Below are 12,322 nucleotides of genomic sequence, written 5' to 3'. Positions count from 1 at the left end.
TCGCAACCGCTGTATCATAAGGTAAACAATCAGCTTCAATAGTCTCTGTCGTCTTTCGAAGAGGTTTAAACTACTGTTTATATCGGCCTGGTCGAAGAAAGTATTTCTTTGATATATAACGAGGATTCAGTATTGCCACAACGTGGTTTATTCTATAGAGTGAATCATGAAGTCAGGATTAATTTTTCAATCTTCACGTGGATGACTGTCGATCAAGGGTTAAGTGGCATTAACCTACCAAGGTGTACATCGCTGTTTGAAACACACTGAGTAAATCTACGGAAAGAGTCAATATAATAATCTAACTGCGTTTTGGTCTTTGTGCGTGTTCGCTTGAATCATCATCGGGCGACATCGAGATTCCACCCACCACTCGCAAGCAGCCTCTGTATCCGACAGTCAGCCAAATGTAACAAGATTCGTACGAACCAAATCCTCATACACTTGCCATTTAAAATGCTTCAGAAGACTCGCACTTAGTTTGGTTCTAATCCCCGTATTGTTCTATAGATTAATCAAAAATAACAGGAGAAAGCTAATTAGGAAATCACTCGACATAAAGGTTTCGGCAGGACCACATCAAGATCGATACAAAAGCTTCTACATTCTTGAAGTACGAATGAAATATATATAAGGCCCAATGTCTTCTGTTACAAAACCTCAAATATCCACGAAATTATAGCTTGATCCAAGGTTAGAGCCAAGGCAGGAAAGGCAACGTAGGAAAAAACCAAAATATACATAAAAAATTCATGCGATCAAGACACTGCCATGCCATCCTGATAAGAAGTCTTGCGTTGGATTCATGATACTTTTAGTCTTGTTGTTTGAAAGCTCTTTCACTCAAAGATTCTTGGCGAGTAGGTATTAAACAGGCAAATAGGTTAAAGCAACAACAGCATTCAACAAGCACGCAGGTCTGTACCGGTTTTTATTGTGAAACCCCTTGGTTTCCGAATACGCAATGCTATTGAAAGATTGAAATAAGAGTAATTATTGGAGCCAGCCCTATAATGTAACTTTTGCCATCTTTGATTACCAATGAATCCCTGTTCCCGCCAGGTTCATGCTGTCCATGCTACCTCTTCGTGTGTTTACTGTCTCCCAAGAATCCTTCGATACTAGGATTGCCTCCGATCAACTGTAGATCTCACTATTAGCTCGGTGATACTGGCTATAAAAGAAATTATGCAGAACGATAAGAAATTTGCGTTTGAAGAACCAGAAGACTTACACTGATACCAACTAGACTCCACCTAAGACACACAAAAAACTCACATCCGAGGTGCTTTTGACCTGCATATCACCAGGTCTCGAGTACGACTCAGTACAGGGAAATGGTGCCATGATGCAACCAGATGCATCCCCGTGAGCTTTAGGCACTAGATATCGGATGCCTGAGTTATCGCAACAATTGTCAACCGCAGAAACAGCATAATAGCTTTCTCCTTGCCAGCCCTGGAATGTAATTTCACCAGTGACTTTGGGAACGTTTGGAGTTTCTCCTGGAAGAACAGCTTTGAAGGAGCCGCTCCAGCTAAATTAAGTTTTCATTAGTAACTTGAAGACTTGATATCTGATAGGTAGTGGACTTACCCTTGAGGAAATTGGACAACAACTGCATATTTGTCCACAGGCTTCGCAGGAAGAAAGAGGCTGGGAACTTCAGCAGAACCGGTATTTGGGGTAAAGAAGACGGTGCGCTCGGTGGTGTCTTGAGAGAAAAATTCCAAGCTATTTGCCATGACAGAAGCAAGGAGCGAGAAGATAGAGATCATAAGAATAGTGATACTGTTGAGACGAGACATATCGTAAGAGGTCAAATGAGGATTTAGCGAACGAGAATACCTTATAATGGAAAGAGTAAGGTTTTAGGATCAAATCGATCAATGATGAGAATTTGATTGTCTGTTGTTCCGATGGATGGAGGAGAGGAATTTTGTGATTAAAGAGAGGAAATTTTGGAGAAGGCCGAGTGCGAGTTTATAAGGAAGAGGAGGAGCCAAAGACTAAGGCACTACTCCAGGCGAAACAAATTTCCAGTCAAATCTGGAGTGGTCGGCGGAGAGTGAATTGCTTCCTTTAAGGTGAATTGACAAAAGTCGTGCAATAATTTATGTCTTTGACGAAAAACCATGCCACAAAAAGGAGAGTTTGGAAAAATTGATACTAGTGTATTGAATGAGAATTCTATGAATTTTCAGACATAAATTTTGGATACTAGAGTAAGAGATGTGACCTGAATTATAAGTGATCACAATGTAATAAAGATGGGTTTCAGTGAGCAGGGGTGCTTAATGAATATCTAGCTCTCCTGCAAACGGCGATCTGCCGCAGACTATCTGTAAGGATCACTCACCAACCAGAATCTTACAGCCTGGAAACAGTTATGCTATCTCTTATTACTTAGCGGTTGAAGTGAAGAACTAATTCTTCGGAGTATGATGCACGGAAAAGCAGGACTTGTCAAAACCGACGTTTTCAGTCTCCTTAGAACATTAATTTTTTTTAGATATCGCCTGGTACCAAAGATAATGCAGTCCGGAAATACCTATATTACTTAATTTGAATATGGACTTAGCTCAAATCATCAATATACAGGTGCCTGGTATTTCCTCACGACTCACGTGATACTATGTTCACATAAGATATTTCGATGCCGAGACTAACAATGTCAGAATTGGGAATGTCGGAATTCGAGAAGATGAAGGACCACTATATGTAGAAGCTACACTTAGGTTGTTATGATAAGAAGAAGTAGGTATGAGAAGAAAGATAAGACGAACAAGCTATCAATGCCGAAAACCGCGGTGTCGAAAGTTTTCAAAAGTAGTCCATTCTAAAAGAAACCTTGGAAGAACACGTCCTACGGAAATCAGAAGCTATGATTTATTGCCGGGCTCCTGTACAGCGGAAGTTGCATATGGTATCGCTATGTAATGAGGTGGTATGAATTATTCCTACTTTGAATACCTAGTCACTCCACACACCGATACATCCCCTATTTCGGTACCCCCACCCTTTGCAATCAAGCGAGAAAACGAAGCCACGGATTAACAAGACACAATTTATAAATCCAAATCCAAGCATTTTTAAAATAAATACACCCAAAACGTTGTATTTCCGGCAAACATGGAGAAGAGGGTGCGTCAGATTTGGCTTGTGAATGGATGGATGGAAAATTCTTTATCCAAAAAGGTAAAAAGCAAATGCAACCACGGCGAATCGAACGCCGACCTCCACCTTGGAAGGGTGGAATCCTAACCATTGGACTATAGAAGCTACCATGATGATAAAGGTTTACTTGATTTCTTGTTAACGGAACTCTATTTTGATTACATATTACCTACTTGTGCCTTGTGGGTGGAGATGTGTGGAGTCAAATGGGTGTGTGGAGATCAAATTAGTCATATCCGTGCTTCAATGTCAAGGATTTGATGTTTAAATTTTGGAAGACTTGACCTTCCTCAATCTATAATAGAAGACCTCAAACGTGCGCACATTGACCTTTGGTTCCGCTCCCTTGAGTTTTTTGATTTCTCGAGTCGGGCTCGAAAAATGGCTCGGTCCAATCACTTCCCTTTCCTCAACCATTAAAAATCGGGTGACTCGCACACAGTCTATAGCATAAACTTTGAGATTATTGAGCACCAAAAAGTGTACAATAAATCAAAAAGATTGAAGATAAATAGAAAAAGATCGCAAATCCCTTCCCACCCTTTTATTCTTCAATGCTTGTAACAGAACTATTGCCCGACATTGATTCGTTACCTGCTTATAACAAACGTTAGAAGAGAGTTGTGATAAAATCTGGCAGGACTTATCCGTAGAGCACCTTCCAAAGTAGTCATGGAAGCCCATAGCAGTTACCGAAAGTTGGTAGCTTTGCTAATTCTTCACTTGACTTCTTGTCCCAAATTTGAAGGCAGTCCTCATATCTGGTAACATGAATAATCCATAATCCATTCAAACGCTTGCAAGATACACTTATCAAACCGGTATGAACATTTTTCGACAAGGTTGATCACATTTCTCGTGGCCTTCAGTTTTTGTTTCATGGTCTAACGTATCAAGTTCTCCAAAAGACTTTTAATTAACCACCTCACGTTTCCATCGATATTCCCAATTGCTTGTCGCTATTTGAATCGCACTATCACCTCGATTCAATAAGCCATTGGCGATGATGATCCTTCAAGGCCATCGCTCCAACTCCCTATCCTCTGACGATGAAATCGCCATATCTGCACATCAAGAAGCCAGACAAGGTCCTCGACGAGACCCTAAGCCATGGGCCCGTGATTCACCTTTTTTTTCGCATAATTCTGAGCGGCAAGCGAATCTTACACCTTTCAATACAATGCATATGCCCCGTCTAGATTCAGTGGGCAGTCAAGAACGTCGCTCACATATGCCTATCTGGGAGCCTCTATATATGGAAGAAACTCCAGATAAAACGGAACAAGATGAGACACCCAGAAGCCGAGCGTCAACGGATGCCAATGGTTCGAAAGTGTTCATCAAGAATCCTTTCTCTGGTGGTGATGACGGAGATGAGAGTAGCATGGACCACGGTTGTTGCGCTTGGAATTTGTGCTTGTCCCTTATGACCGCGAATTGGATGTCTCGTGCAATGTGAGGCAATCGTTTGGATGCTACTGGCATTTTCATAAGTTGCTATCTCGGAAGGAATGAACGAAAGAAATTGTGCGTGTTAGGATTACCTTTCTTAGGGTGGATTAGGTAGAATCATTATCCAAGGAAAATCAGTACTCAAGGCTTCATTCAAATACAATATGATCAAAGGTTTATGCTGATATTATTCCACGAGGGTATGTATGGTATTGTTTACTGGTTTTTCTACGGAAGTGGAAGTATCCTTGTAGTGGGCTTCGCATCTTCTTGTTTATGAGAGCGGCATGATGTAAGGTGAAGTCACTTTTGCCCAGATCTGACTTTCGCTTGCCTTATTTAATGGGCCACGTTAACGATAATACCGATGGTCATCGGCAATTTTGTTCCTCCTATTCCCTTCCCCAGGGGCGAGTTCCATATTACTGGTCCACCAAAGTAGGGGAAGTAAGAGTTTATGCACTCCATCCGTTATCTCATTCATTGATGTTTGCAGAATTCTGTCAATTGCCTGTAGGAAATTCTCATAAGGGAATAGATTTGCCCTTTTTACTATTGTTAACCAAGAACCCTCTACTTGTCTTTATTTGAGATCATTTCTCTTGAAAGAGGGCCTTAATATTCTGCGCAACTATTACTAAGAAGCTGTCTCTTGTTGTGAAAAAAAAGTTGCGAGTAGTAGGTAAATAGGATGAAGTTGATAAGTGCATAGTGAATCACAATGATTCTTCCCTTTACGAAATTTGCAAATTCGTTTATTAGAGCCATGAGTTTGCAGCGTGCTTGTTTATGTTTAAGCGCTTGTATATTAGGATTATATCTGCTCACCTGTTTGATCAACCATACATTCAGCCGTTTAGTTTCGAGTTCCTATCAAGATGTAATATCACTCAGCAGTGCTCTTGTGTGAAAAGGGCACCTAGAAGCATTCAATCAGACTAAAGATTCTACGCCCATTCCGTGTTCCAGTTACTCAGGAAGTGAATTTATACAGGATGCTTTTATAATAGACCCTTTCAAGGTTTCCGTAGTATCAACTGAACTCATTATCTCCCGCGGTTCCCTAGAAGCAGCATATTGTCGCCATGAGAGTTCTGAGAGTATAACGGAGCAGCTTTTAGCTGTTTTCTTCTTCACCATACTTGGTAGTGGCTTGAGAAATTAGACATCATTATGATAGCATTTGGTTGAATCTCGAAAATTCACTTGTAGTAAATTAAATGAGATCTCGCTAACCGTCTTTAATTTTACGCGTTCAATTTGCAGCTTTTTGGCTCCACTAAAAACTGACACGGCAGCTTCGAGATTTATGACTTGATATAATCTCGCACTTTTCAGAATTTGGACCTGCAACAATTACAAAGTAATAAACTCCAGATCTCAAAGACCAAGTTCACATTCACAAAACATTCAATTTTCAACAACTCTTTGAACATACCTTTCAATTTTCTCTACTTACTAGTAAACTCTCAAAATCACACATTTGTTTGACAGATCATTCTACAAATTGCCAACATGGATTTCACCACCAAGAATACAGCTTCTGGAGATGCTCGCCGCACACGGGGTTCCACTTCGTCATCGCCAAGAAACACCCGCAAGCATGATGTCGAGTCCGACAACAACGATGAGCAGCACACCACCAAGCGTACCAGACGCGAGGAGGCCCCGGCCACTCCTTCCAAAAAGTCAGCCAACCATCCCCAACGAAAAAGCGAAGGTAAATCTAAGCCAATCTTGTTTACAACTTCGCGCGTCGCAGGCTCCACTGGTAATATCTCTGCTGGTCCATCTGATGGCCCTCGCGGTCATGATTCTCCTTCCCCTGCTACTAATGATCACCACATGGTTGACCCAGTCACCCAGGATACCACATCCACAGCTTCTCAGGATATTTTGAAGAAGCAAGATCATGAACGTCTCAAACAACTTCTTCATCAGAAAGATGAAGAAATCATGAGATTAAAAATCAAGCTTGAGGTCAGAGAAGAACTTGACGGCGAGGATGCTGCTCGTGAGTTGAAGCTAAAAGATACAATTGAGAAGTACCGTTCAGACGCCGAATACTGGAAAGAAAGGAGTTCTGGCGGTCTTGAAAGCTATCATATTTTGCAAGAGAAACACGAAATTCTTGAAGTCAAGCTTGAGACAGTTACGACTGAGCTACAGGTGAAAAATAAAACCCTCGAAGCCGAACACGAAGCAGTCAAGGCTGAGCTTGAAGGGCAATGTACTGTTGTGGCAATACAGGAAACAGAGCTGGCTGAATTACAAGAGAAATACGATACACTGGAAGCCAAATACAAGACACTCAAAGCTATAGACGTTAACCAGGCTTCTTATGTTTTGTTTGAGGGTCGAAAAGTGAGATCTCCCTCATCTTGAGGGTTTAATGCTCCGCTAACTTTGCTCAGTCTCCTGAATTTATATCTGTTAATCCCGATAAACCACTTTTTACAGACGAGGAGCTAGCAGCAAAGCGACAGGAGCTTGCGGACCAAGACGCTGCCGAGTTGCAGAAAGCTTTGGATGATCGCCGTAACAACGTCGTCAAGGACTGCGATGTTGTTATCCAGTCCATTGAAGTGTTCCCGGAAGATATGAGATCCAGCGAAGTACCTGAAGAAGCGACTGATGCAGGCTCGAGGTCATCAAACCCAAAGGTAAAAACATTTTCACTGCAACCCTGAAGATCTCCTAGAGGCTCCAGCTATCCTTGATTTTCTTTTGCTGATATTGTGATAAATTCAGAGAACTGGCTCTTCTGTTCCTCTCAGATATGCCACACCATCAGTCACCGCCAAGTCACCGGACCCACCCAACACTTACGAGTCTAATGTTCGTTTGTGGGATACACCTGACAGACCTCTTTTTCCTGGTCCGATTGAGGAATCTACATAGGTATCTTTACATATCCAAAGTCAGTTACCACTTCCTGTCCTAGACTTCCTTGTACAAAGCGCAGCAACTAACTTGAAGATATCTGCAGGCAGTAGATGGTCCATTCGATCAGCATGTCTAATACATGACGCGAATCGCCCGAGCAACGAAGCAAGACCGTCGATTACGAGGAAATGTTCAAACTGCCCAGAGGGAGTCAGGACGCCTTGGGAGTGGCTCTACCAAGGCGGATTCAGCTCTAATGGGCAGATGAATGATTCCAAAGTTTCGGTCCCGTCTGCCGAGGGCTCAATGTCGACAAACCATACGAAGAGACTCATCACAAAGAACATACAGCTACCTGCGGCATAATCGATCGTGTTGACTCGAGTTGAATCTTTAGTTGTCTTTGAGCTTTGAACGGAGACGTCCTGACAAAACTTGAAGCAACTTCAGATTTTGCATCCTGTCCCTGATCCCAAACCACCCTTACTTGGTAATTCGTTCCGGTCAATTTCTTAACTCGACTCTACTACACATATTACAACTACACCTTGGATCTAATGATAATCAAATTTCACAACTCAATCTTCCGATCACATCATTCTCATTGTCTGCTCTGTTACAGTCAATATCTCAACATGGTGGACATCCTTCTGCCTATCTCACGGCCACGTCCGGCTTTGATATTAGGAGTAAGATGCCCGTCGACTTCGAAAATATTCACGACTTTTTGGTCCGTTCCAAAACTCAATGTTGCTGCTCGCAGCCCCCAATTCTAAGGTCCACGACTACAGCACCTTATCTTCGCACGTTCTGCTTCTTACTGTTGATATGTGCTATGGTTTAGGGACGCGGTTTTCCCGAATCCATCGTGTGCCCACAAATGATGGTGGATGTTGTAGATTGCCTGCAGGACCCTGCGGTGAAGGATACTCTATGTTTTAGATATTTCTCTAAGTCTGTGTGCCAATTCCAGGCTCATGATGACGGCTGTGGCAACACATGTTTTGGTCATTTTTGTATGGTTCTACATGTTTGTAGTTCTTGATGTCCACGGCTGCGATTGGAATCCCACCGATGGTAGAAGTTGTATATAGTACTAGCTACATATTAGATATTGTCTAAAATCTTGATTTACATCCATAAGTCTATATACCATGCCGTGAACAATCTCATCTATCTTGTTCGTGTCTAATTTTGCCCACTAACCACTTCCCGTAGAACACCTCTTGATTCCTACCTAGATCTTGAGTATTGGACCCTCTTACATGAATTCAAGATGAAAATGTAGGTCTAATCACCACTATGCCTCTCTGTCAAACCACAGTCCCAGTCTTGTGACTTCCCTGAACCAAGAGGCCAAACTCATATCTTGGCATCAGTCTTACAAGAATCATTCACTGTCTATTACTAAGTTATAATGAGCAATGAAGGCGGAGTAAATCGTAACCCGCCTTTCAATTCCAACTAACCACTGATATCAAGACACTGAGAAACGTGCTCATACCACAATAGGCAGGCAACAGTACGGGCGTCATACATAGATGCAATTTCCCGTAATGAAAGATTTGTTGAGTCATATAATAAGTGAATTAGACGCCTGAATTCTCGATTTTCCCCGAGATGAAAGGCGCAGCACGAATTTCCGCGGCTTTTACTTTCTATCAAGCTCCTCTTCCTGTTTCACCACCACCGACAGTCAAATTACCCCTCAATAGCAAATAAGAGAATCCATTATTGCATAGCATTATCCAATTACCATAAGTGAAGCTATCAGAATAACATGAGCGCCCCTGGTCTTCCACAACTACCTCGGTACTTACTGGGTTTTTGTTGGGAGGTCGCCGTAGAAAAACTCAGCGAAATGATAGTTTGAAGTGAATGAATATCATCAAAAGCCTCAAAAGTGAATATGGCTAACGCTCAGCCGATCAGAGTTTTCATCAAGTTTGATTAGCGAGTTCTTTCTTGCGCACAAAAGCATCCTCTTCTTTCTCAGAAATTTTCCCAACCTCCATCCTCTTTACATCCAAAAAATTCAGAATCCATTCAAAGCATCCTTCATACTTGACAACTGTCGTACTACTTGCAAACACTCAATCAATCCAACCCGTACAACATTACAACACGCTTTGCGTATTCTGACTCTTTTACAACTCCTCTTTTACTTTACCATAAGAAAATCCTTCTCTCTTGAAAACAGACCGCTTCTCCATACGTCCTATTCATACACAAGTCTTTTTTTACTTTACGTGTTACCCAACACCACATAACAACAACTTCACCAAGCACTTCTTGAGAGCACCTCGTCTCTCACAAGTACTTATTAATTACTTCAAACTACAACGGTAGTTGCAGAACCTCCTCTTTTTACCATCAACCATTAAGCCTTGTTCTTCACGAATCATGCCTGCCGTTACACGCTCAAAGTCTCCTTGCAAGAAGGCATCGGCCGATCAAAGTCAAGCCTCCTCATCCGCCGCGAATACCTCCGCGAATGTCGCACCGGTCGCAAACATGCAAGCACCCGCAAATGGAGCTCTAGCTGGTGTTAATAATGCAGTAAGTCCCATCTGTTTATCAATCGCACATTCTTTGATACCCGATCATGTTCCCCTATCTTGACCCCACTTTACATCTCATCAACGTGAATGTTCCTTGCTTCTGGAAGCTTCATGTCTTCATTTTGACACATCTTTTTCGTTCCGCACACCATACAACAAGACATTGCCATAGCATCATCTTATTTGATCACATGCTCAATTTAATCATGACACTTGCTGACTCCATATTTGCAGTTTTCCGATGCCATGGTTCCAGTCTTGGCGCCGCTCTCTCCTTCCAAGAGAAAGAGAAGCGCAAAGACTCTCAGCGATGACGAAGGCGTTAGCGCGCAACCTTCTGAGCCTATGAAGAGAATACGGGTCGAGAGGAGTGATACCCCTCGTTCCCACCTAACAAGTGGTCAACCTGATTTGGCTGCAACAACTTATTCTCAAGTGGAGAGGGTAGTTCTTGGTCTTGAAGACACACCAGTATTTGGCGCTACTGGTGGTGCTCCCAAGGAGGGTCTTGATGCTGCTGCATCAACTCCCACATCCTCTCCAAAGTCCGTCGAAACCACGGCCACCGCTCCAGTTTTGGACGGCGAAGGAAATGGTGCCATGGCAAAGGCACCAATTTCTGCGGTCTCTCCAAAGATTGGTATCACCAATACCTGCAAGTGTGATGAGCTTGCTACCAAGTTGGAAGAGATTACTGGCCTGAAGGCTGCTGTTGCAAAGGCCGAAAACGACGCTGTTGCCGCAGAAGAGCAAATAGCAAGATCTCAAGCGTATTTCCAGGAGAAATTCAAAGAGGCTGTGGAAGAGACAAATGCTATTGAGATCTCGGAAAAGAAGACTCGTGCGGAGTATAACAGAATCCGAAACAACATGAGAGACCATTTACAGTCAACTCACCAGCTCCGACTTGAGAACGAGCGACTTTCTGAACAAAACCGAATTCTTTCTGACCTTTATGAAGGTCAGAAGAGAGAGAAGGAGGAACTCGCCGAGAGAAACACGGAGCTCATGGAGGACATTGCACAGTATCGTGAGGTCTTCGATTTGATGAATAAACGAGTTCCTATCCTCACTGCAGATCAGGTAGAACTCAAGCAAACGAAGAAGCTTCTTGCGGCCGAAAAAGTGAAGAACGCGGAATATGAGGGTCAGTTTCAGGAGTCAGCTGAGTTTTTCGGTGCAAATAAGGTGGTTAAGAGCATCGAACCAGTTGATCCAGCTCAAGGAGGTATGTTCCACGAAAATCATAATTATGAGGAATATGCCCAGGAAGATCGCTCCCGTCGTTATCGCACACCAACACCTGCTGGCACTCAAAAGTCCCATCGAGCTTCTAGTTTAGTCGGCTTTCGGGAATCATCTAGGTGGGAGTGTCTTCATGACCGTGGCTACAACGGAAATACCTGTCGCCACTGTGGCGACCACGTTCTCGCCGAGGGACATCCCGAGTTTGATCGTGAGAGATCCGTTGCCCCAGCTGATGACTTACCACCCAGTTTCAGTGATGAAGAAGAAGAGTGCAACCGTGAAAGCGCTTCTTATGAACCAGAAGAAGCGGTCATCAATAACCAGGATGAACCTGGAAAGGTCGGTTCCCCAGTCCTCACTGGCAATGAGGATTATGAAGACAACGACCAGGAGGATGGACCTCAGGATGATGGTGCCTCAGATCTTTATGATTATGAGCATTATGAGAATGAAAATCAACAGGATCATCAGGAATCTCTTAATCCTGCTGCGGCAGTTGAAAAGACGACTTCTGCACCTTCTGAGTCCCACCCTTCTTCCTCTCCTTCTCCCTCATCTTCCAAGAAGAGAAAGGGAAGTCCTGTCAGCGCATCGAGCCCTGCCAAAAAGGTCAAGTCAACCGAAACCGAATTGGCTGGTCCTAGCAGTCCTGCTGCGCCACGTGTGATCATCGACTTCAAGCCTGCAAATTCAGGCTGGGGATCCCCAAGCGTTCTTTCCCCACAGGTTGCTGTCACTGCCCCAGCACTTTCAACTCCATCTTCAGCATCCTCGTTCCCGACCGTCATCACTCGGTCCGGAGCTGCAGTTCAATTTGGAGCTGCGACAGCCTTTGGTGCCATTGGCACCGCTGGACCCTCTGTTCGCTTTGGAGCTACTAACTCATTCGGAGTTCCAGCTTTATCGGCAAAAAGCTCTTCGGTCGCTGCTTCCCCTAAGGAGGATAATGCTGAAGAAGACAAGCCAGCTGATCAGAATAAGTAAGTGGAAATCCCAGC

General features: G+C 43.3%; 4 protein-coding genes across 4 annotated transcripts; 3 read left to right on the top strand and 1 right to left on the bottom strand.

The window, feature by feature from the left end:
* Window positions 1-1,245: 1,245 nt before the first annotated feature.
* EAF02_000937 (uncharacterized protein) lies at window positions 1,246-1,808 on the bottom strand (the record flags this gene model as incomplete). Its single annotated transcript, XM_038896985.1, has 2 exons — window positions 1,246-1,537; window positions 1,597-1,808. The coding sequence occupies 2 exons, from the start codon at window positions 1,806-1,808 to the stop codon at window positions 1,246-1,248; spliced, it is 504 nt and encodes a 167-aa protein (XP_038763844.1).
* Window positions 1,809-4,183: 2,375 nt separating this feature from the next.
* Window positions 4,184-4,636, top strand: EAF02_000936 (uncharacterized protein; the record flags this gene model as incomplete). The annotated part of the gene is made up of 1 exon (XM_038896984.1): window positions 4,184-4,636. The coding sequence occupies one exon, from the start codon at window positions 4,184-4,186 to the stop codon at window positions 4,634-4,636; it is 453 nt and encodes a 150-aa protein (XP_038763843.1).
* A 1,508-nt stretch (window positions 4,637-6,144) lies between these two features.
* On the top strand, window positions 6,145-7,319 carry EAF02_000935 (uncharacterized protein; the record flags this gene model as incomplete). Its single annotated transcript, XM_038896983.1, has 2 exons — window positions 6,145-6,993; window positions 7,044-7,319. The coding sequence occupies 2 exons, from the start codon at window positions 6,145-6,147 to the stop codon at window positions 7,317-7,319; spliced, it is 1,125 nt and encodes a 374-aa protein (XP_038763842.1).
* Window positions 7,320-9,918: 2,599 nt separating this feature from the next.
* EAF02_000934 (uncharacterized protein) lies at window positions 9,919-12,308 on the top strand (the record flags this gene model as incomplete). Its single annotated transcript, XM_038896982.1, has 2 exons — window positions 9,919-10,074; window positions 10,311-12,308. The coding sequence occupies 2 exons, from the start codon at window positions 9,919-9,921 to the stop codon at window positions 12,306-12,308; spliced, it is 2,154 nt and encodes a 717-aa protein (XP_038763841.1).
* Between the last annotated feature and the right edge of the window lie 14 nt (window positions 12,309-12,322).

This window comes from Botrytis sinoallii (assembly GCF_014898435.1).
Source record: "Botrytis sinoallii strain Bc 23 chromosome Unknown BSIN_001, whole genome shotgun sequence".
Lineage (NCBI taxonomy): Eukaryota > Fungi > Ascomycota > Leotiomycetes > Helotiales > Sclerotiniaceae > Botrytis > Botrytis sinoallii.
This window is presented reverse-complemented; position numbering and strand designations above follow the sequence as displayed.